Raw genomic sequence first — 24,870 nt, 5'->3', positions numbered from 1 at the left:
CAGCACTAACCTGTGATCCTCGGGAGCCTCTCTTGTGGTCCCACTCCGAGCGGGGGAGCATCTGTGGGAAAGCAGAGACAGAGACATGTTCAAAACCACAGTCAAGAACATCCTGTTTCTGTTTGCGTCCTACAACAGAACTTTAACACCGTAAGGGAGATACACTGCGCTGTGGAGGAGGAGAGGAGGAGCAGGAATGGTGATGCAAAGAGTCTGGGAAGTGTTGGGGGAATGGAAACGATCATAAAAGGCAAAAAAGGAATTTGTCTATTTTTTCCACTTTCCACTAAGCACAGACGTCTAATGCAATTTCACAGTCAGGTTTGGTTTACTTTAGCTCCTTTTCACTGCCCAAGGCCTGGTGGAGGCTGAGGATTTTTACGCTGTCTAATTACCAGCCACAGTGTCCTCCCACAGGCCTCGTAAACGCGCTTTCCACTTTCTTGGGAGTCACCGAAGGCATCAGTGCAGCTCTGTCACTGATTTTCGCGTTGCAGGAGAGCCAAGTCAACATTAACCCCCCCCTCCCTCCCTCCGCCTGTGTTTGGGCTTTCTGCCCCAGAACTGAGAAGCCCTGAGAAACCCAGCGTGTCGCTGTGACAAATTGCTGCTGCACAAACACAGAATTAGAGCCAAATTGATAATTCAGGTGTAATTTATTGTGTCAGAGGAGGTCATTGAATTGTGTCATGCTGTGAGTGAGAACATTAGGAAACAGTGGGTTTCCGTCGCCAGTGTGACGGCCTGTCTGGACTTAGCTGTTGTTTTGTTGAGTGTTTTCCAACTGTGCTGTTTTTGTTTAAAACAAAGTAGTAACTGCTCCTGTGGCCTTATTATAAGGTAGTTTAGTTTGTCTATATTTGACAGCTGAAAACACAGGTATATTTGTGCTGTTTATTAAATATGTAAGTTGACAATTAATCAAGGAAATGTCTTTTCACAGCCTTTAAATACCAGTATTGTAAATCAAGTAAACCTTTTGTATTGCATTTTTGTGATTTCTCAACAAAACTGTGGTGATCCTTACAATAAACAAACAAGCACCACTAAAGCAATCACACACAACACAATGTACACATATTCATTTCCAATGTTTGACATTTGGTTTAAATAAAGAAAATACAATAGATGAGGGGTTTGCCCTTTTTCATCTCCTTCACTTATCTTCCATTTTCCAGCACGTGGACTGCAGCTCTGAAGAGCTTGGATTCTCAGATTGTCAGCATGATAATATCTGTGAGTCACTGTAAAGCTCCATCAAGCGTGCATGTGCCTTCTCATGCATGAAAATAACCATACTAGATGGAAAAGGAAGACAACAAGCAATCAGCTGTGTAAAAGGCTCATGTATGAGATGTAAATGACTGTGAATGATAGTATTAACCAGCCAGTTGTGCTAGTTTACTGCTCTGACGACTGGGTTTTGCTTTTACAGCACCGAGCTGGCAGCAGCTCCTCCATGGTCACGGCAGAGTCCTGCTCCATTAGAAGCTCCTAGTATCAGTGAGGCTCTCCAGGCGCACTCACATAAACAGCCTTTTCGTTCTTACGTAACCCAACCTTTCATCTCCAAGCTCTGAGAGACAGAACCAGACTACATAGAAGTCTACATGGGCCCTTTGATGTGCCAAAACAAAAAACCCACACAAAATCAAGGCTGAGTGTCGCAGATAGCCTCTTGCACAGAGGGACTTTATAGGCCACAGTGGAGTTTGTTTCCTTTGAGACTCGGTCAAAACATTTGATCAACAAATACATGTGGATGGTGTACTACTCACTTACTAAACCAAACAGTGGATGCAGTCTGGTGCCACTGTGTTGAATGTTTGACAAGTGCTGGAGAATTCGTAAATAAAGCTTTGGTGTTAGGGCTTTCAGGCTTCAAACCCCTGGTGTAAGAATAAACAAGAAATTACTGTAACACAAACTATTTATTCACCTATTTTTCAAAGACAAAAAGCAATAATATAAATCACGAGATACAACATAAACCAAGCAGAACTTGACAATGAACCTACAATGTATATATCACTGCAAACAACCACATCAACAACAATACAAATACTAGTACTATACTGTAATGTGTGTTCAGCTAAAACTTTAAGAAACAACACTGACACAAAGCAAGGAAATACATTCGTTATTACCTTGTTTTGCCTCAGGAAGACAGAGGAGATTATACTTAAAACATATGATAGTTTGCTGCCAATATTATGTCTAAAGAGGTAAAACCACACATGAATGATTCCGTAGATGTCTCCTGGTTTTTCATGGACACCCTCCAGGAAGCAAAAAAAACACAGCCGAGGCAGTAACATTTCCAAATGGAATTGTTTTTGTCCTAAAGCTCCAGTGCACCTACTGGGAGAAATAACAACTTTGTAGAAGTTATGCCCTTTGTTTCACCCTCTGCTAGATTCATTATGACGCCCAATAACTAGGAATACTTCAGGTCTAGCAGTGGCTTTCCATGATTTACAGCAATGCTGGTAATTTATAGACTGTCTTTAGGAGATATGTCTTTCAATCACGGCACAACATGACACACTCAATAAGGTCCAACCATTTTTATGGGACTCTCGCTCCATTGTGAATGCATTGTGGAGATTTTCTCTACTTCTTTCCACCCGATTTAAACTGTTGAGAAAGAAACAAATAAGAGGAAAAAAATGATAACAGTGAAGTTCAGCTTACAGCAATAGAAAGTGCTGCCAAGTAAAAGGGAACCTTCCATAAAATAAATTGGAGATGATAAAATCATACTGAGCTCATTTGAACCATTATTTGTGTACCATATCATATTCAACATTCCTCAATTTAGTTTCATTTGAATACTGATACAAATATATTTATAATACAAAGTGATTGTGGCATTGTCTGTATTGAGGTTTTTATCATTTTAGTCAAGTTTGCATTCATGCTCCAACAACATGGAGTGTCAGAGACTGGAAGCTTGATCAATATTTTTTCTACTTTCCACTTGTTTTTAGACATTTGTATTCAATCAATTTACGACTGGAGTGTTACCTCCTAGAGTTGAACTTCCCCTTGTTGCGAAACAATGACTAGACCCCATTACGGTGCCCACAAGACTAGAGAATAACATTAAAGAACTTCAACAGCAATGTTTTTTTTTCCAGCCCAAAGAACTCACTGCCCACATATTTCTTTGAAACTATTTTCCACCTATGAAGCCTGCACAAAGTGAATCACCAAGTCAATGTTCCTGGAAAGACACATTGCTGTTGAACACAAACAAAATTCCTTTCACTGACACTGTATTGGGGTGAAGGTGGAAACTAAACCACAGTATACTGAATGGATACCACAACAAGTAAGAAAGAATCAGAAAATACTGCTATTATGTTTTTTTTATGATTTGGATCAATTGAATCCTTGAAGGAGACTCCAGTCTGAGCAACAAATAGAGTGAGTGTTGTTCATGCAAAAAATCTTCTTTGTCTTGTCCAGGAAAGTGATTAACTGCGAATCTGTGAACGAAGGATACTTCATAGTTGTTACAAAAAGGGTTTTTGCAGGAACCAAACACTAGAAATTGACCTTCACGTGCCTACCAGGACAGATATAGAGACTGATGAAACCTTATATAAGTTGAAAATGAGATTTAGCATCCTTTATTTCATCACACAAGGACACTGGATTTTGTCCCAAATATCTTACAAAAAGAATAGAATAGTTTATGGATAAGGGGATGTTTACAGATTAAGATTATAACCTGTGTGTTCATACAAGAAACCCTGTCTCTTACTGTCCAGCATGATGACAGTGTGTTTAAATGTATATGCAATAAGGTAAATAAAGGAAAGGATACTCCCAAGTAGATGATGTGAAAATGTCATATGAAGAAGCCAGCCAAAACATGCCTGCTGCCCTCTGTAAATGAGCACTCTCATGACTCAAAACAGTTGCAGCCGAGTAAACTACCTGCCTGCCTCAGAGTGTTAAGAGGGCAGCAGCGTGGATGCCAGTAAGCAGCCGGGCCCTGTCCACCACCATGGCTCCGAGCCACAGCCCACAGCAAGCTGCCGTGCCTCTGAGGTGCTGGGTAAACACCACGGTGTCAAAGCACAAACAAACTACTGGAACCTGCCTGTTGTTTGACTTGCTCCCGCCAGTAACCAGTTGAGAACCACTTCCCCTGTGGGTGTGAAGTGGTGGGAGCTGCAGCACCCAGAGAGGGGCTCCACTTTCACACTGATCATCCTGAAGCCTCCCAATGAGCCCCTGTCATCGACTTACTACTGAGCACTTTTCTAAATCTGTCTGGAAAGGGAACCGGAAACTGCCTCGTCCTAATATAACCCAGTGATAACTGCTAGCGATGTTTCTTAATCATTCACTCATGATCGGGTCTTCATTCTTCTTTGCCTCCTTCATTCTTTCTCTGTCTCCCAAGTCCTATTTTGTCCCTCATTACTGGCTTCATATGAGTGGAGTTGATGTGTGTCTCCTTGGATGTTCAGTATCTATGTTAGCTTGTTAGTGCACTGGATTTCCTGGGACCCAAATTCAGAGTCCATCGAGGACATAACACCAAGTGCAAAAAAGAGATCTCGTGGTTTAGAGGAGGGAAGGAGCAAAAGAGAGAATGCTGATCTTACAGTATGTTTGGGATAATTAAGGCAGTGTTGAAGGGCCAGCAGATCAGACTGGAGGATTTCCTATCAGCTTGACCCAAGGGTTTCATGCACCACCTCCCTGTCCAATTAAATTCACTATGCTCTCACTTACAATCGGGTCTGCAAAGTCATGAATTCACACATCTGCTTACTTAAGTATGTGCACACACACACATACATGCACTATGTCTCACACTTTCTGCCTCAAGGTCTTGGAATATTCTTTTACTGATTCCGCCTTTGTTCTTTTATCACTGCTCTCTGTCAAAGATATTCTGACGTATGCAGTGCTTGACTCAGAGAACCCCGCACCCACTTGAAAGTAGGTCAGATTTGACTCTTACTATATGAAGGCTTCAGAATTACAGCGGCTTAGCCGTGAGGACACCGTCAAAGCAGCAACCAAAGATCCTTGTTCTCACTTTCATGGTCGTTAGTGCCATGGTAAACTCTATATTGCTCATCATGGCTTTTCAAATCAGTTGTAATTTTCTTTTGCACCCACAGGTGGAAGCATTCTCATGACTGGTGTCACATCCTCTTTGGAAAACAGTCCTTTTTGTTTTATGAGTGTTCTTTAAAAGAATTATGACATGTATATTTACATGATTGCCTTCGTGGTTAATGGTTGAATTTGTATGCATCAGTTGGAGAAAGTAATGTTGTATAAAGTAGCTTGATCTGCAGGAAGCTGATAGATGAACCCTCTAGTCTACCTGGTGCTTTTCATCTATTTCTCACTCTGAAAAGAAGACAGATACAGACTTTCTGTCAGCCTTGAAGAATTCTATATTTAGCATATGGACTACAGAAACGGTCTATTTTATGTTAACTTCACTGACAATATAGCAGGCTAAAAAAAGCCTAGATTTCCACATAATGAGCAATATTAAAGAAGTGAATTAGTGTGTGTGTTCGTATTCTTTCTATCTTTAATGTTTTTACTCCCTGTATTTTCCACTCTTGCATTTACATTTGCGCCCTCTTTGGAAAATCGCTTCATAGGCTGTCCTGAATTTAATTGGACACAAGGCAATGGTAATGCTAGAAGGCAAAAGGAAAATAGACATTACAGTGCTGAGAATTAATAGGGCTGCAGTATTCAGTCAAACTGAAGGAAAAGACACTTAGATACAGGCAGCCAGAAATGTCTGACCCAAACTGTCTGGCTCTAAGTCCAGGTGACTCGGAAAGCTTGGCCACGCCTCCTGCTCTGCCACATCCACCTGGGGAACAGCAGCCGGCTGGCAGGACACTTATAAATCCTTCCCTGCCTGCTGAAGGGGTAGGGGGGGGGGGGGTAAGGAGAGCCATTCCTATTCACGCTGGCTAATGTTTTACAGGTTTTACCGCGGGGGTCAGTCATTGTGGGTCATTTGCGTCATCACCGGAGGAAAGGGAACTATTTAGGGGGGGCTGCCAATGCAGAGGAGGCCATGTGCAGGGAATGAGGAACACACTTGTGTGTTTGTGAAGATTAGCACACATAAAAGCTGGCTGGCATCCACACACACTCGCAATCCCTGTCTCAGGCACCGGCCTGTAAAGTTAACACTTAATGAAGAAAACCACAATTGCATGTCCGTTAACAATGCACATGTACATCAATATTATCCCATGATATATTTCACACTCTGCTCTCTGTTTTCCCCTCCCATACTCTTCACACTTTCTTCCTCAGACTCGGCTAATTTCTGAAGTGTGACTAATGGGATTTATCATCTTCACGTTTCCTGGGACAGACTTAGCCTGATCCTAAAAGCTCAGTGTTTGAGTCTCTACCAGAGATAGATCTGTCACTCTCCCAGGGTTAAAGCACGGGCAAAAAGGATGCCATGGCCTAGAGAAAACCACAATGGGAGTACTCCATATTCTGACCTCAAAAACGACGGCACGAAATGTGTCACAACCACTGACAAAGCAAATATCTTCCTATTGAAGCCTAAATGAACAGTACAAAATATTTTGTATAACCTCATGTGTTTTGTTTTGTAATATTATCTATGTATAAGCCGTTATTCCTTGCGTATGCTCTCTGGACGACTCCTTCTCTAGCACTTTAGTTCCCAGCTCTGCACATTCAGCAGGGTGAAAAAGAGGGGATCTGGCTGGGTAGACCTGGCAGCCCACCTCAAAACAGCATGCCAACGCCATTAGTGTATAATGGTCCAGTCAGGATAACTGCTGGGGCCTGGAGAGCGCAGAAGGGAACACAGCACTCACTTGTTTGTTTGTTTAACAAGACTCTGCTCATTTCAGTCTGCAAGGTGCCAGTGGGCTTTGTGTGGTTTAATTCCCAGGTGATTTAAACAATGCACAGTATGACAACAATAGCAGCCACTCTAAGGCCACAGCACACTTGTTTGGAAGAGTTCTGTCAGAATAAATAGGTTATGACACTACAATTTAGTAAGTCAAATCTAACATAACTTGGCGCTGTCACTCATCCTGTGGTCCAGACATTTCCCCAAAGGTAACTTATTTGTTGATCGGCTAATTATGGTAAGGGCTCACTTTCTGTCTACTTTTCATATGTCATTGGATCATGTTCATCAGAAAACATGGACAACATTAACCATACAGTACATTGACCTGGTACATTTCATAAAGAGTGCATTTGCCCATCATCCACCAACTCTAATTTAACCACTTGAAAAAATGAAATGTTAGTATTGATGTATATCTCTACTTAAAGACCTTTTGTCACATTTATGAATTACATAATAAAAGGCCATAGGATCAGTAGCGTACATTAATAAAAAAATAAAAAAGGTTCGAGCCACATTTGTCTCTATTTTGTTGCTGACACTTTAGGTCTTATTTAAGCGATGAGAATTTGATAGATGTGTTCTGGTTCAGTGCACAGTGCATGTCTCAGACAACAGGGCTGGGTGTAACAGTTCCACTGTAAAATGTTTTTATGAAGCCATAAGTCTGACTGCGACAGAAGGCAATATTTCTTTTGGAGCAGGCGATCTACGTCAAAGAGGGGATTTAAAAGTTAATGAACAGTTGAATAACAAAACAATTTGGACCTGACCTTGGCATGAGAACTGAAGCAACCACTCTGAGGTTTGTTTTGGCGTAACAGTGACGTGTGGAAATGTACTATTTGATATTAAAGTATTCTAGCTTTAGGATCCGACTAAGGCTTTGCTATAAAATTATAACGTGACTAGAGAATAAGAATTGGAGAACAACAGAGTTCAGTCAACGGCAATTTTATTAAAGCAGTATGAAATTTGTTCATGCATGCTGCCTCCAGTGCATACATTATTTCATCTTTTATTCACAGCCCTGACGCAGCGAGGCCTCTGTTCTGTGTTTTGTGTGTGCTCATCAGAGAGGACTGCAAACACACATACCCACACACAAACACACACACATTTCCCCCACTATTTTCAGCTGCACCTAGAACATTTACAATCCCATCAAGATTCCCACAGGACTCCAGTAAACAAACAGACAGTGACTGCTTGCTCAAGCATATGCCTTTAAATCACATCCCTACATCCTTTATAAATCATCAAAGACATATAAACCTACAGTCGGGACAGCACCTATGTTCTGACTGATGTACTCAAAGTGTGTGTGTGATAATAAACAGCATGTGTACCTGTGTAGCGCATAAATCTCTGCTTCCTCTTTTTGCAGGTAGAAGGATTTGCATCACAGAGCCTGTTCCCCTAGAAGAGGCTCCGGCCAGCCCCATGGGCAGGTTTTACTCCATTAGCTTGTAAACGCTTGCTTTGTCAGGAAAATTCCCGGAAGGCTCTAGTTCCCAAGGTAGAAGGAATGCAGGGGTCTGCGGGGACCAGGAAGGTACATGGGAACGAGAGCCTTTCCTGATAAACTCTTCTATCTGGTGGGCTTCTCTCTATAAGGCACAGCATAAATCCATTAAGCATGGACCATCACGCTGATAGCCACCCTGGAAACCTGGCTTAGGGCAAAGCAAACAGGGAGATATAGGAGAGGTTGGTGTGCTATGGGGGGAAAAAGGCTGCAGGCTTCTTGAGTGACAGCAAGTTATCTTCTTTGATGACACCCGCACTGGAGCTCACTGAGGCTTAACAAGCAATACACAATATAAACTATGTTGTCTGCTAACCCTAACCAAAGACAAAGTAGTTATAATATGTTGTCACTGTTTCCGGGTCTTTGGCAAAGGTACATGATGTATGGTTTCAGTAGAACTCTTCTGAGAAGCGCCAACAGCTCTGTGACTGGACCACCCAGAGTTATTGTTCAGAGGAACATCTATTTCACACTGTGACTGGGAGGGATACATGCTTTATTTGTGCTTATAAGTATGTAAGCCAGGGATGGAAGTGGTAAAAGTGGTAATAATACCACAATGTTAAGTTATTCAAAAAGAAAAACATTTGTTTATTCGCCACATGGGGTAGTTCAATGGGTTGTCCACACAATACTGACATTATAACATTGTACAGTTACTATTAGTTTAATCAGCACAGTGCGCTTTGTCTAAACAGCCCTCTTACTTACTCTTGGATCTGTTTATGGGTTTTGTATGTGACAGATACACGCTCAGAGGTCAAAAGTATATTTCCCTATAAAATGTAGCAGAGAAGACATATAAAGGAGCATACAATAAAATATTTGATTAATTGTACTTAGATACATTGTGCGACTGGTTTTATTAGCACATGAGGGAGTTTAAATTCATACAGTCATATATGACTGACTGATACATTCATCGCAGTATATCTAACTTATAAGAAGTTGATTTTCTGTTTGTACACACTGTATGTTTGAGTGTATGGTTGTAGGGTAAACAACCTTAACTATATCCATACATATATATGTCTTTGCAAGGCTCAGTTCTCATGTGTGTGTGTGCATACAGATGTGCAATAGTGTCCATGTAGGCACATGTGCTCAGGATCAGAAAGAGCATTAAGGTCTGCTGTTTAAACATGGAAGGAATCCTAGTAAAAATACACAAAGCATTTGTTTTTTTATTCGCACTCAAAAACACGGAGCAAAATCTTTCTTGAAGGGACTTTTCCTGGTTCGTCTTGATGAGTAAATGGTGGCTGACCACGCACACGCACACGCACGCGCGCACACACACACACACACCAGGCCAAAAGGCTACTTGTGTTTACCTAGCCATGTGACTGAAGCTACGGTACTTCCAGTGACATCAGCTTACATTCCTCACATTCATCAGTCACAGTTCTCACTGATACTGTCTCAGATGCTTCAGAACAGAAGGAGCATAGATCATACACTATAAAAGCTGGGCCTGAGATAGCTATATTTATTTTTTCCTGATAAAATCAATAAGCAGAACATTATGTTTGCCATCCGTTTTCACAAGCTGTTGTGCGCTCATGAGCAGCTATTGCCTGAAATACTCTTCCTGTTCCACTTAAAAAATAGAACCCATAAATAATTGCAAAACTGCTGTCAGGAGATGAACACAGGGAACAAACAACTCACTATATAAATATGCATGGAAACTCCGGTTTTGTTTAGTGTCGTGTCTGCAGCTTATTGTTGGATTAGTGTACATTTTCTCTTGTTTTAGAGAACAACTGTGAAAATGAGTATACAACAGTTTAAGACAAACTTGTGTATAGCACTTTAAAATAAACAACAACTTTTACTAAAGTGCTGAACAGAATACAATAAAGGAAAATAAAAAATAAACTATTTCAGCAGAACAAAACATGTAATCTAGGTGTAAAGCTTAACTCTATCAAATGCCAACGAGGAGAGGTGGGTGTTCAGCAGCGACTTAAGGTAGGCTGAGCAGTTTTTATATGAATAGATCAAATGTTTAGGGGTGGTCACCGCAAAGGCTGTTTCATTTCAATCTGTACTATCAGTACAGCATGCAGCATCAGATTGACACATGGTGTTAAAAGTTATTGTTAAGCATATTTTTGATCAAATTGTGTTTATGCTGTGGGCTGAAAAGCAGGGAATGTCCAGACTAATACAGAAAGCATGACAATAATTTTCTTTGTCCATGAGATAAAGCTACTCATGACCTGTCATACCACAGATTTACATAATAGAAAACAGTTTGTGGTTGATTTGTTACTACAATTGTTTTAGCTATGACAAAAATAAATAGAATGCTTAATGGCCTATGCATGTGAATAATTTAGTAGTAACAGAAGGGCATGTCCTAATCAATAGGTTTTGACATTTTATAAGCTGTACACCATGTGCTCATAACAACCCTGTCTCAAAAATAATCAATTAATTTGCTTTAATATGCTTTCAAGGAAAGGTTATGCAGCCAGGACCGTTTCTATCAACCTAATGAGAAAGACCTCACTAAACCTATGACATCTCCCAAAGATCTAACTAGACAATGTATTAAAATTGCTCTCATCGACGCTTACAAAACAATATCTACTTGTAGTAACTCAAGTAGGGAAAACTGTTTTGGCACTCATAGCACTTATGATCTGAATGATATGAATCTTTGTCAGTGGCGAGCCGTGACTTTTATGCCCTCTGACCCCTCCCCCCTTCCCTAAAAAAAAAGAAGAGTTATTACGTCCCAGCGTATACTTCAGCGGAATATCAAAACAACGGCCCGGGGTGCAAAACGCATCAATGACAGCGACCCTCTACCACACAGAACAACACCATTTATATAAACACCTATCATGACAGGGCACCCACAGCCAAGTAACAATTAAAAATGAATTAAGTCGGCACGGCGGCCCACATTGAAAATTACTTAGGCCTACCTTTGATGATCAAATCACTTAAACACAAAGTCCATCCTGCTGTCCTTTTGGATGAAGCACTTGATGGCGGGTCATGCAGCTGATCCTTTGCCACTCCAGTTTATCATTGTAACTCAATCTTGAAAATGACTCGGTTAATCATTTTGCAACGATGTCATCACTATCACTGACATGAGACATCATGAACGAACTTATGCTAATCATAAATCTATCGATCATAAATCTATCGATTAGATTTATGATTTGAAAATTATAAAAGTAGGGTAGACATGTGGATATTATCCGGCTGAACAAAACGTGCATTTATCTAACAGGTTCGTTTTCCACAGACCTTATTTCCAGCTATTTTCCAAAATCCTATGGAGAAATCCCATTGCTTTTTTTGTCGAGGGAACCCGAGCGCAGCTTACTTCCGGGTTTTAGGACGCGTCACTGCACCACTTGCATAAACTTCACAGCGGGCTGAACTTGTCATAAAGTCCGCGAAAATAAAGCCCACCCATTTAGGGAAGATATGATTGGTCAATTGTACTGTCACTTGACATTACTCTCTCGTGGAGTTACTATAGCTGGCCCTCTGTGAATTTACAGCAGGACCACCAATCAGCTCCTGTCTTCACATAACTCGCAGAGACGGCTCAAGGAGCTTCTTTCATTTAACCCTTCACATTCAAACATAAACTGAACAAGCAGATTCAAAGGATTTATTTCTTTGGATATGTTATTTTAAATTAAATTAAATCAAGTTATTTTGGTAAAACTAATGAAAAATATAACTAAAATAATATTTAAAAAAAAGATATTTAAAAATAAAAAAAAAAATTTATGTTTTCAAATATTATTTTTTTGAATATCTTTGGCGCTCAAAGAGGGCCCTGACGGCTCGCCACTGATCTTTGTTTGATACTGAAAAAGTAAACAAAGAGTAGTTAAAGACAAGGGTTAAATGAGTTAAAATGTAACCAAAACCACACCTTAAGTTCATCAAAGTGTTTTTTATTTGCCAAAAGCAAATTCACAGGAGACTCATAATGTAATCCCTGGTGTTTAAATGTACATAAGCACAGGAAACACCAGAGTCCCTTTGTTGTGAAAACACTTGTCCGTTCCCTCTCCTGAATAGTTTTTCTGCCGAACAAAATGGTGGCTCGAGACCTTGCATTTTGGTGCTGAAAGCCACAAAACTCTCACAACAAGGGAAAGTTTAAGACAACATAACTCTAAAGGGGCTTTGAAATTCTCAGCCTGTCCTAAACAGTCCTCTCTGCGGCACAGCTGAGGAAACAATTTGCTGAGACCTTTGCCTTTTACATTCTGCTCCCCACGACACGGTCCAACGACACCGCAGAACAGCAGGCTCATCTTGCTACCATCTGAAAAAGCAGGGAAAACATGATGGAGAGTCTGATGGAGGCTGTGTTTAACCTCACTCCGTCATTACACTGTCCAACTCCGCGTTTGTTATTCTCTTAATTGGCCAATCAGTAATGGTGGCAGGACGATTAATCAAACAATGAAAAGAGAGATTAATCCTGGTTTTACGATCATGTTCAGCAGAGGTTCACATCCTGTACAAGTTCCACAAAGTTGGTCTGTAGCCTGAAGCTAGTGTGACTTCTCATCTGTTATTGCTGTAATTGCACTTTCCGTAGACCATGTAAAAGCAGAAACAAATAATGTCTGCTCCAGCTCTGGATAAATGAGGACCATCAGCCAAGATTGTTTTCACAATCCTGGCTCGAAAAATGCCCAATTTGAAAGGATAATCCAGTATAATGGGAAGTAGTTCAATTAATTAGGGAGGTAGACTAGAAGAGAGGTATCATAAAACAGAGCCATAAACAGCTTCAGCTGCACGGTTGATAAGGCTGTACCGTGCAAGACTTGTAAATACAAAATGGCCACCTTGGAGTTAAAAACTGTGGAAATTTGGGCATATGGTCCTTTTTTTCCATCTAAGAAATCTGCATGTTGATTATGTGCATGTGTGCATTGATTTAATGGAAAACAGACCCCTAAACAAATTAGTTCTCCCCATATAATTATTAGATTAGTCCAGCTGGGACAGCCTGAAGCAATGAGATCTGTTCAGAAAACCATCAAGAGAAGGAGTGTGTGTTTGTGTGTTTGATGGGGGGGGGGGGGGGGGGGGTCTGGCTGTCACTGCCACTGTCACACCGTAAAACACTGAAGACAACAATGGTGGAAGAAACTGAAGACAGACTTTACCCAACCTGCATCAACATCCAAAACATTTACTGTCAGTGATTACATAATTACAGAACTAATCAAAGCAACAATAACGAGCTGTCAGAAGTTGGAAGCCAAAGGCTAAATGGCTCCTGTCAGGTCGAAGGCAGATTGTTTTAGTAGAGCAGTGCATTTTCCATGTGTCACATTTCATTCCAATCTTTTTATACACTCTGATACCAACTGGTAGATTAACACTGATGGGCTCTGACACGACAGCATAACTGATGAGAGGGGTTCACTTAAAAGAATAGTTCAGTTTACAGTTAAATTACAGCGACTCTCGTCTCTCTCCGTTGGATGTAAGCCATTAGTCAGGAGACGTTAGCATTAAGACTGGAATAATTTGTTTATGTATTAAAACGAAAAAATATATAACATGTCAATCAGTGATCTTAAGAGATGATGGTAGAAGGACAGGCAAGGCAAGCTGTCCCACATGATTCAGTCTTTATGCTACGCTAAGCAAACTGACTGAAGCAGAGTCTTATCAATCTCTATCTGAACTATTTATTTGACAATGGATCTCCCACTTTCTAGACATTTTGCATTGTTTAAACCCTCACTGTCAGTATCTAAACCTCACCTTGTCCCTGTCCTTGGCTGGATTTGATACCTCTGCTGAGCTGGCAGTGCCATAATAAACCGTGCGAAACCAGGGGACCTGTGTTGGCAGAAAGGGCCTCGCCCCGGGCAATAACCCTCAACTGTGGCTCATTGGGTTATGGTTCGATAGTGCTTGCAAGCTCTCGGGTCAAAACTCCAGTCACATGCAACAACGGACTAATGGGTATGTCTCTGCTGTCCCTGGGCCCCAGGAACAAGGCAAGGACAAGTCAGCCAGAAACCCAGCCGTGACTCCGGGCTGAGCTGTAAGGCGGCACTTTTTTTTATTGCTGTCATCTGGAAAGGCTGCCTTTCTGGCAAACCACACAGAAACACACTCGTGAATTACCACTCTTGTTTCCTCTGTGTGTTTTTTCCCTCTCTCACACACTAACACAGAGATACTCAGCACACACACATACATGCACCTGTGTCAGACGGCCTGTTTTCCACTGGGGCATAATTGATTGAAAAATTAAGACGGACGCCTGTGCGCTGCGGGCCCTGTTGATCAGAGAGAGACTCTATTACACTGATCTGCTCCCGACCCAAACACATCACACAGACAACCAGTCAGTCTTCATTGTGAGCCACCCATCACGCTCCTGTCTGGAAGAGTGACGAAGACGAGTATCCACATGACAGAGCGGCAGTTAGATCACTGCTGGTTTGGCAGACCCCTTTTTGTGAGCAACTATACACCACTTTCAGTAGGGGAAGGAAATGGGTTGAAATGGGCAGTGTAATGCTTTCAGCCCCGGCCTCTCTGAGCAATGACAACAGAAACAACGCAGAGCCATTAACAGCTTCCCTGTGTGAGTGTCTGCGAGCCAGACAGACCGGCCTCGCTAGCTACAGATTTAGGCTGATTATTTACACTTTGACCCAGACTAACATTCAGGGGCTCGGAAAAACTCTGATGCTTAAAGGTGACTTAAACCATGAAGGAAACTGGTAATTGGATCCACAAATATCTGACCTAATGTGAAACTTAGTTCCAATTAATCAATAGAGTATTTATGCACTCATGCAACCCCAAAGTGATAATTGTTCACGTTGCTTCTAGAATATTCGGTAATAAACTAAACCTGAACTTGCTTTATTGTCCTCTGGCACCCTAGGGGATGGCTGGAGCTGAATTAATCTTACATAAGCACGGATACACCAGGGAGTATGTTTCCTTTTCATCCGAGCCTGTCCTCTCACCAGAGCGAGGAACAAGAAAGGAAAAAGGCAAAACTGTGAAGAGGAAGAGCCTTTAGAAAAGAGAGGGGTCGGCCGTTCACTGGAATTCAACAGTGCATGAAAGACGGAGAAAAATGAATACATCTGGCGTGGAAATAGGAGAGGTGGTTTGTCAGGCATTACAGAGTTTTGAGAAGAGAAGAAAGGGGAAGACACAGAGTAAAATGGGGCTAATCATGAAAGAGACAGAGCTGGGAGGCAAGAAGAGACAGAGGATGACTAAAATAGGGAAAGGGAAGTAAGAGAGGGAGAGGATCAGATTGGGAGATGGGGATGAAATTTAAGTGGAAGTGGAAGGTAAAAGAGAGCAAAGTGTGCGGCTCTAATCATACGGGCACATTGTGAAACTACAGATTAGGGGGAGGTGATTTTTAGCTCGAGGAGTAATGTCTCCATCCGGAGCCGGAGCTTCGAGCGCACATAGGACGAGATGTGGGGGAAAGAAAAAAAAAAATGAACGCACCTCCCCAGAGTGGGGAGCACTGTGTTACCATGGAAACAGCTCTGACGTCAGAGCAGGCATTATGTGATTACTCATAGAGTCTGTTGAGGAGCGGGCCAATAAAACAGGGACCATTACTCACACACAGGGAGATGGCCAGAGCTCAGGTTACACACATGCTTGCATATGCACACGCACTCACACATGCATGCACAAGACACACACACACACACACACAAGTTAAAGCATATGGAAACACATTTGTATACACACACAAAGTACCAACTCATTCTAGCGGCTCCACTTTAAATAAAAAGCAGACAGATGATAAACTGTGTGAACATTTTTACAATCCAAATTCGTCACACCTTTACAAGGGCTCCTGATTTGGAATGCAAATCGTGGAAATATAACGTTGGCTTGATAACGTTGGTGCAGAGGAATGAAGCAAGAAGAGAGGCTCACAACTTAAAACTCAACACGAGTGTCCCATCGATGACTGAGAAGTCTAACTCTTTGCCCGACAACAGGGAGCGCAAAACACAGCCTCATCGAACAACCACAACCAGGATATCGCTGGCAGAATCTGCGTGTTCTGCATTCCACACACTCTGACCCATGTCTGACAAAGTACATCAAACATGCACACTGACAAGTGCGTCACAACACACACACATGCACACTTCCTCTCGCCGTCTCCCACACATTCTCCACTGGGAGTTAAAACACTGTTAGGGCTGATAAGGATCCAGGCAAACAGTGTGGATAAACAGTCACTCTGGTAATTAAGAACCACGGGCCTATCAGAGACGAGTATGCCGAGACAAACATGTGATCCAGACTCCATTACTGGGGCCCGTATGCATTCCCACCACAAAGACCATTAGGAGGGTCAAATCAGACGGGGAGAGTCACAAGAACTGAAAAAGCCCAGACTGGCACCAGACGTTTCAGCTGGGGTCGTATTAATTGTGTCTTCAGTCAAAACATCTATTGTGCATCTCCGGTGACAAAAAAATGAACATTTTGTGACACATAATTCAACATAATATTACGTATGGATTTAAAAAAGTGTTTTTCTGTTAAAACATTGTTAAATAACTATCTTGCATGGGAGGCTCGTAGGATGTAGGAAAAAATGTAGGAAAGGCAGCTGCTGCTAATGTGGTTGTACCAATTTAGTTTCACTAATTGTGTCCTGGACTGGAGACGTAACAATGAACAATTACAGTGCTTTAAATAAGACGAACAAGATGCATCACATGACTGAAGTGGCTTGCACGTTGTGTTGAGCTTTTCTAGTCACCCGTCTGTTAAGTACAGTGCTTATAATAGACACAAATATATTCCTTGTTTTATTGAACGATAAAATTAAAAAATTAAATGAGCAATGAATTTGAGCAAATGTCTTTCCATGTAATCAATACTTAGTAAAATAGTCTGCTGTGAGTGAGACAGCATTGGCCAAAACTGTAGCTCCTGTCAGAATATACATGTCTCTTGTATTTGTATATTAAGATGTAAGTGTGATCTTTATTCAGCATCAGTCTATCTTCACATGCAGTCAACTGTCCTTAACCTGTTAATGTGCATGACGCAAGTTCAGTTATTGCATTTGGGACAATCGCTCCATGTCATTTCTCTGCCACAAATATGACTGAGCTCTGGCCAAAACCTGATATACGATACTCTGCAGCATCACTAATTTGGTTACAACGATACCATATCTCAGTTGATCTGATTACAAGCCCAACAGCTCTGTCCCTGCAAAGTGTGTAATTGGGCTAATTTGTGCAACCATTAGCAAGCACACATGGATACATGCATGCATCACGGTTTGAGTGTGTGCACTATGTGCGTGAGAGTGTGCTGAAACAAGCTGCAGTCCACCTGGCAGGACAGTAAACTTAATGAGTCTCGTTTTCATGCAGCATGCACAGCCACATCCACCGCCCGAGGCTCTGACCAGGTGCTCTGACACGACACATATTCAAACAACGTCGTGAGCAGGATCTCTCTCGCATATCAGCGTGACCAACAGCATACCACCCAGAAGGAACAGTTCTCTTTAAAAAGTTTTCTGTAATGACATTACCTGACTATAACTAACTTTTTTAAATGTGGGAGGCTTACTGCCAAAATGATTGGAAACAGGGTGATTGTGTTACTTTTACAAATGTAATTTATAACAGACTAACTTGATTAAGACTAACTTAAGTAAAACCACATTGATTTGCTTTCAACTGTATTTCCAACTGTAAGTTAAATTGAGTTAAATGGGCTATCTACTCCAATTTCATGGCAGTAAAATTATTGATGGTACTTAAACTACCAACTACCAACAATAGTGAATTCATTATTTATGTCAAATGTTGAATATTTTACAGAGAATTTGTTACTGAAAAAATAAATCTGATTATTTATTTATATTATATTGACAATTATGCATTGAAGGTGTTACATTAACCTGAGCCTGTTTTTGTTTTTGTTTTTCAGGTTTCAGGCAAAAAAATGACATGCCCAGAACAAATGAATATATATTCACTTCTAAAAGGGGTACATTAATAATCTTTGTTCTCAAAGCAATGATACACCTGTGAGTTGGATGTAGAAAAGTCAGAATCAATATAGATGTTTTTATTTCAAAGTAAATTCAGATTGAACATACAGTAGTCAAAAAATGTAAATTATTATAGTTTCCGTCCAAAAAACCCCAGTACTTAATGAAAACCACCCTTGAATGATGGGATAGTAGCTTTAGGAATCCAAACTATAACATATAATAAGTACCCTGTATCAAGATTGATGCAAAACAAGTGCAATTTGACCATTTTTAGAGAGATTTAGAAAAAGAAAAACACCTCCCACGGGGGCACCGGTCTTAACAGGTTAAGACTGAATATTAGTGTACATGGGTCACAACATCAAGAGCATTACTGCTTCTCTCTGCTGCAATGATTTTATAACCATGAATTACCAATGTAGTAAAGAACAAAACATCTGCTGAGCTACAAACAGTTATATCAGCATGTGTAACTGTGTAAGCCTCACAAGATGATTTCTTATCAAAACAAGGATGACCCCTCATCAAATCACCTTCCTCAAATTCACCAGTTTGCAACTACAGTAAAATATCTGTCAAATAAAAACATGATAAATATACATAAAACACGTGGGAGCTTTATGTTCAATAGATGATCCATAAATGCAGTAAAATACAATCCAGTTTTATCCATTACACTTGTATTAAGAATGCCTCTATGTTTAAAGATAAGGGGGCAGAACATTGGCACAGTCGGAAGTATCGCGGCCTGACCCGGGTCCATACATGGTCCAGTCAACTCAGACATAGCAACACAAATATACTAATGAATCACAGCTGCAGGGTCGAAAGAGAGGGACTCCTCTTACTTAACTTCCCAAAAATCTTTGCAAAACAATCCCTCACTCCTCTCCTCTCATTCTCACTCGCTCCTCTTCTCTCACTAAAGTCAGGGACCTGCACTCTAGAGAGCCATTTCAGCAGCCATTACAGTAGTGGAGACTTTTTCTGCAATAATAACTGTGTTGCTACTGATGATAGGCCTTTCAGAGTTCACTCTCTCCCACCCCCTTTACTCATGAACATGTGTCAGACCTTTTTTAGGGCTAATGATTCAAGAAGTGACCCAGGAGGGGATGAGTGTTAGAATTTGTTGAGGCTCCAAATGTGTGAGAGTGAGAGTTTATTTTGTAGCCCACAGGGTATAGCTTCAGCTTGCTGCCAGGCCCAGCGGTTATAAACAAGTTGGCCAGAGCAATGCAACCGGGGAAGCGGTGAAGGGCACTACAGGACTTTGAAAAGTGTGTATGTGTGTGTGTGTGTGTGTGTGTGTGTGTGTGTGTGTGTGTGTGTGTGTGTGTGTCCACCATGCATCATCTCCCCTAATGTTTTCTCTCAAATGTGACCTCTGGTTCCAGTTCCTTTCCAGCAGCTGACCACCATATGTAAAAGGCCCGCACAGGTCCACTGAATCCCTGTCTAATGGGCTGCACAGATGCCACTTTCCTGGAACAATTACTCCTGTGTGTGTGTGTGTGTGTGTGTGTGTGTGTGTGTGTGTGTGTGTGTGTGTGTGTGTGTGTGTGTGTGTGTGTGTGTGTGTATGTGTGTGTGTGTGTGTGTGTGTGTGTGATCCTGTCTTTCTCCGTGCAAACAGACCCTAAAGTTCCACACACTTTCCTCAATATGTTTCATCACTGTCTGGAAACAATGAAAGGTGCTGGGTAAGAAGTGAGGAGGGGGAAAAAAAAGAGAGAAGGAAGAATTATGGAAAATGGCACGGTGGGAGAAAGGGAAACACATAAGGGGGAAAGTTATGCTGCTGTTTGGACAAGCGTTGTTGAGGGTAAGTAAAAAGGGAAGTACGTAAACTAACAGCAGGTCAGTGGTGAGGGGAGGAGGAGAGGGAGAGAGTGAGGGCAGATTATTGACTTAATGGCAGAATCGAGGCTGTCAAGGGCTTCAGAGACACTGTTTGTGTAGTTTGGACTGGGCCTGGTAGAGTGTGCGGCGTGATGATGGAAATCTTACACTCACTCAAAACAAGCCTGCTGACCTTTTCATCTAGCGGCCCCTGAATCAGTCTTAACATTCTGCCATCGTGGAAATGAATGAGGGCTTATTACATCTGTGGCAACATCACAGGCTCCGGCCCCCTTTACGCAGGTGTGTGTGTTTCATGAATGTGTGTTTCATGAATGTTTGTGCTTCCTTCGACATCCAAGTGCATTCCTGCCATGAAGCAACAATATGGGCACATGTGAAATGAACCAGGAATGATCTCCATAAGTATGAAATGCTGTTTGGTTGGCTCTCAGCAACAGAGAATACAACTGCCACGAGCAGGGCGTGACCAGACATCTAAGGACCTCAGACAGAGTAAATTGGGTTGCTTCTTGAAGGTGACCAATCTTCATCACTGACATTTCAGAAATAATGAGCTCATCAAAGACAGAGGGAGCAACTGGAGGAGCCACCATTTTGTTTTATGGACTTTGTCTGAATTCTGGAGAAAAAAGGCCCGACCCAGCTGCTGCCTGAAACCATGCAGCTTCTGACTATTCCCCGGGGAAAAAATAACAAATGAATGGGAAAGGTCTGCCAAAATGGAGCTAGATTAAAATCCTGTACAACATGTAGCGTATAAATAGCACACAGCCAAGCTTATGATTGAGATCAACAGACATCGATGTTTCCTTTTTCCATAGATCCGGGATACTCTACAGATTTTTCTCAGCAATTGGGAGGTGACTGCCAGCTGCGGCTTGGCAGACAGTGCCAAAATGCAATTTTTTGAAATGGAGAAATGCTCTGACCCCATTATGGACAGAGTCAGATAAGCAACATGAAATCCAAACAAATCAATCAGAAGTATACCAAGTGATCGCAATGCAAGAATCAAGGGAAAATAACTGGAAATGATCTGTTTATATATTAAGGCAAATGAGTCAGCCTCCAATGTGAGAGTCCATGTGATGTGTAAATGAACATCACATGGACTCTCAGATTGCAGGCTGGACCATTCAGCCCACTGCCGTCTCCAACAAAGATTCTTTGCGAGCATTACTAACATACTGTGTCCACAATTTAATTTGATAAACTGACATTTGTGAAATGCCAGAGGTTTTTTTTCGCTCTCATTACTACAGTTTTTGAGAGGATTGGTTACACCACAAATTGTGTGTATTATGTTTAGGAGGTGAAATCAGATTGGATTAAACATTATTATCTCCAACAGGGGAGTTTCAATTCACAAGTTGGCACGTAAAAAAATGAATGAATTGAGAGAAAAGCTTGATAGGAAACTAGAGGAATAAAGCGGGGAAAAACACTTTTTTAAAGATCCGGCAATAGAGTTTCTGGCCACTTAAGGCAGCAGAGACAAACTATAAATACACAAGTGTCTTAGTATCAGCATTTAAATTGATATGTATTTGTAAGCAAATGTTACATATTCATTTTAAACACTGAGCAGGCAGAGAGCAACAATGCATTTATGGGTGTCACGTTTGTGTCCACCTGACCAATATTCACTGTCATTTTAGCTTTGTTTCCGTCTCCATCAACTCCTGAGGGAACGGTCTGGTTCTTGAGCTGCTAAATGCTTTGCTATGTTAACAAGCTTGTCTATAACCTTGTCTGTCTTCTGTTTGGTGTTGGTCTGAAAAACAACTCTGTAAAAGCAAAACAGGACAGGGAAGTATTGGGTAAAACCAAAACAATGAGGTCAAGATGCTAAAACCATTTGCAGAGCTGAGTGACAGTTTTTCACTGGATTCATAACAACTACATACAAATGATAGGAAATACCAAGACATTTCAATTATTTAGCAGTATTCAAAACGTTCAAAGATGCTTTACACAAAAAAACACGTCATTCAAGCATACAAGCAAACATTTATTTAAATATGCACACAAAAAAAACACAACAGTCCCTTGTTAGTAAAACAATATTGATAATGTTTGCTTAAAATACAATTAAAAAAAGATATAGCGAGAGAGACGGTGCATTTTTGATGCTCAAGGGGGAATTCATCACAGCTTGGAGGAGTGTAATCTACCCAATCTTTTGGAACCAACACTGTGACAGGCTCCTTTACATTTTCAATAAAAAGTGCAAATGGAAGAGAGATACAGTAAGAGAGCCCATTGCACTGTCACACGTCTAAACAACTGACAGGCCAGAAAGAAAGGTATTATGTAACCTCTGAAAGTGCCACCGTGATGGCAGAGAGGAGGAGGAGGAGATCGCCCCGGGCTGATGGGCAGGATGGAGTCAGTGGGGAACTGAAGTAGCACTTTTCTTAGGTCCAAAATCGTCTCTTTTTCCCTACATCCACCTTACATAACAGGAGCAATGCAGCTGTAAAGCATACTGCTGAAGCTGCTTCAGGTTCCTTTCTTACCCTCTGACACACGTTTAAAGAAAACCCCTGTGACACGAACTGATTGACCCACTAACAACCTCCCTTTTCTCGGGCTTTACCTCTTTTTGCAAGTGCACACAATGAGGACCCAGCAGTGTACGTCTGTGCAGAACCACAAACCCAAATGAGATTCAGCCAAAGATCCCGTGCCAGTGATTTATTTTCTCTGTGGGTATTTTAACAGAAAATAAATGCAGAGTAGAACGTGTGCACACAGGGTAGGTGCGCATGTATGCGTGTGTGTGCATGCACCCAGGCTCATCTGTGCAACATCTGCTCAACCAGCCCAAGGCTCCTCGCCTCTTGAGAAGTGGGTCACGTTTCCAGTGACGTCAAATGTCCTTCTGCCTCTCCAGTTTGGGGAGCATTGCCAAAACCACCACATGCCATTCCTCGGCCTTATAATGAAAACGCTCTCTCCAAAAGCATTGATGAATCACCTACCAAACCTCTTAACTTAAAGGTCCCATGTCATGGCCATTTCTACTGATCATAATTCCATTGTTGAGGTCTACTAGAATAGATTTACATTGTTCAATGTTCCAAAATCACATTGGTTTCTCATACAGCATCTCTGTATAGTATGTGTATTCACTCTCTGTCCTAAACGCCTTGTTGGAGCTCCTGAACTCAGCCTGAGCACACACACGTGAGTGTGTGGCAAACTGTGAGTGGAGATCCACGCAACTGCGGCTGAGAAAAGATAAGGTTGAGTGTGCCGGCGAAACTCCGCGGAGTATCACGGCTGAGAAAAGATACGGCTGAGTGAGTGTGTGTGTGTGAGGAGCTCCACGGATTGGTCCATTTGGATCGTCGTTACGTCACTTGGTTCCCGAAAAGAAAGAAAAAATCTCCAACGAGGCGTTCTGGGGCAGCATAGACAGGTCTTTTCTGTGTTAGAGTTCTACTCGCTACAGGGTGTACTTTGAGGGTTTGTGATTTTGCAGAGCGTTGCATAAAAAGCTACATAACACACAAGGGGACGGGTAATAACCGGAAAAGCATGACATGGGACCTTTAAATCTTAACACCTGAGTGGATTTGACCATGGCAGCGAGACACAAGGTTAAGGGTTAATTATTCAGAGGAAAATAACAAGATCAAAATATCAAACCACTCTCTTACATTAGCTGAAACCAAGGAGAGATGTAAAACCAGAATTACAGACGGTTGCACTGCTCTATAAACAATTATCTGCAATGTGGTCTTCAAACCATGAATACCTGACACTAAACTCTTCCACTGTCCATGGAAAGGACAGATGGGGAAGACATTAAAAAAGAGAGAAGAGAAGAGGTGTCTGCTACAGTAGGTGTAGAGATTTCATTTAAGCTGTCAAGTCCCGGAGGAGGCGACGAAGGGATCAGCGAGAGTATGAATGGAACAGCAGCTAATGGAAAACATTATGGAGAGAGGATGTAGAGAGAAACCTGAAGCAGCCTCAGGCACAAAACCATTAAAATAAAGGCTCAGTACGCCTATTTTAACCTTAATCACATTGTTGTGAGTCCCATTTCCAGTTTCAACCTCTCTTTACAACACATAGAAACTTTTCAGAAACACACAGAGCATGTCTGTTATCTGGGTGGACGATGGGCTGTTGATGGGAATCCATTTGAAGTTTTCTAAAACAATGCCATGCCTCTTATCAGCGAGGCTCATATGTTGTCATAGCATGTCTTTTCTCACGTCTTGTTTTGCAGGCAAAGATGTGACATGAACCAGCGTCCATGTCTACGTACTCCAGAAAGCAATTAGCTGGTGAGCTTGGCTATCTTGGGAAGGAAAGGGGTGCCCACTATCTCCACTCCACAGGACTTGTCTGACCACACACACACACACACACACACACACACACACACACACACACACACACACACACACACACACACACACACACCACACACAACACACACACACACAACACACACACACACACACACACACACACACACACACACACACACACACACACACACAC

The 24,870-nt window shown here is 41.7% G+C and overlaps 1 protein-coding gene across 2 annotated transcripts in view; it reads right to left on the bottom strand.

Moving 5' to 3' along the window:
• Nucleotides 1-24,870, bottom strand: part of LOC117494997 (cGMP-inhibited 3',5'-cyclic phosphodiesterase A-like) — a 71,419-nt gene that overhangs the window by 35,411 nt on the left and 11,138 nt on the right. For both annotated transcript variants that reach the window (XM_034146053.1, XM_034146054.1), the window contains exon 2: nt 11-61. In XM_034146053.1, the coding sequence (XP_034001944.1) occupies nt 11-61 (51 nt within the window). The remainder of the gene's footprint in view (nt 1-10; nt 62-24,870) is intronic.

Source organism: Trematomus bernacchii, unplaced genomic scaffold (genome assembly GCF_902827165.1).
Source record: "Trematomus bernacchii unplaced genomic scaffold, fTreBer1.1, whole genome shotgun sequence".
Taxonomy (NCBI): domain Eukaryota; kingdom Metazoa; phylum Chordata; class Actinopteri; order Perciformes; family Nototheniidae; genus Trematomus; species Trematomus bernacchii.
Note: the sequence above shows the minus strand (reverse complement) of the source record. Positions and strands in the feature narration are given on the sequence as shown.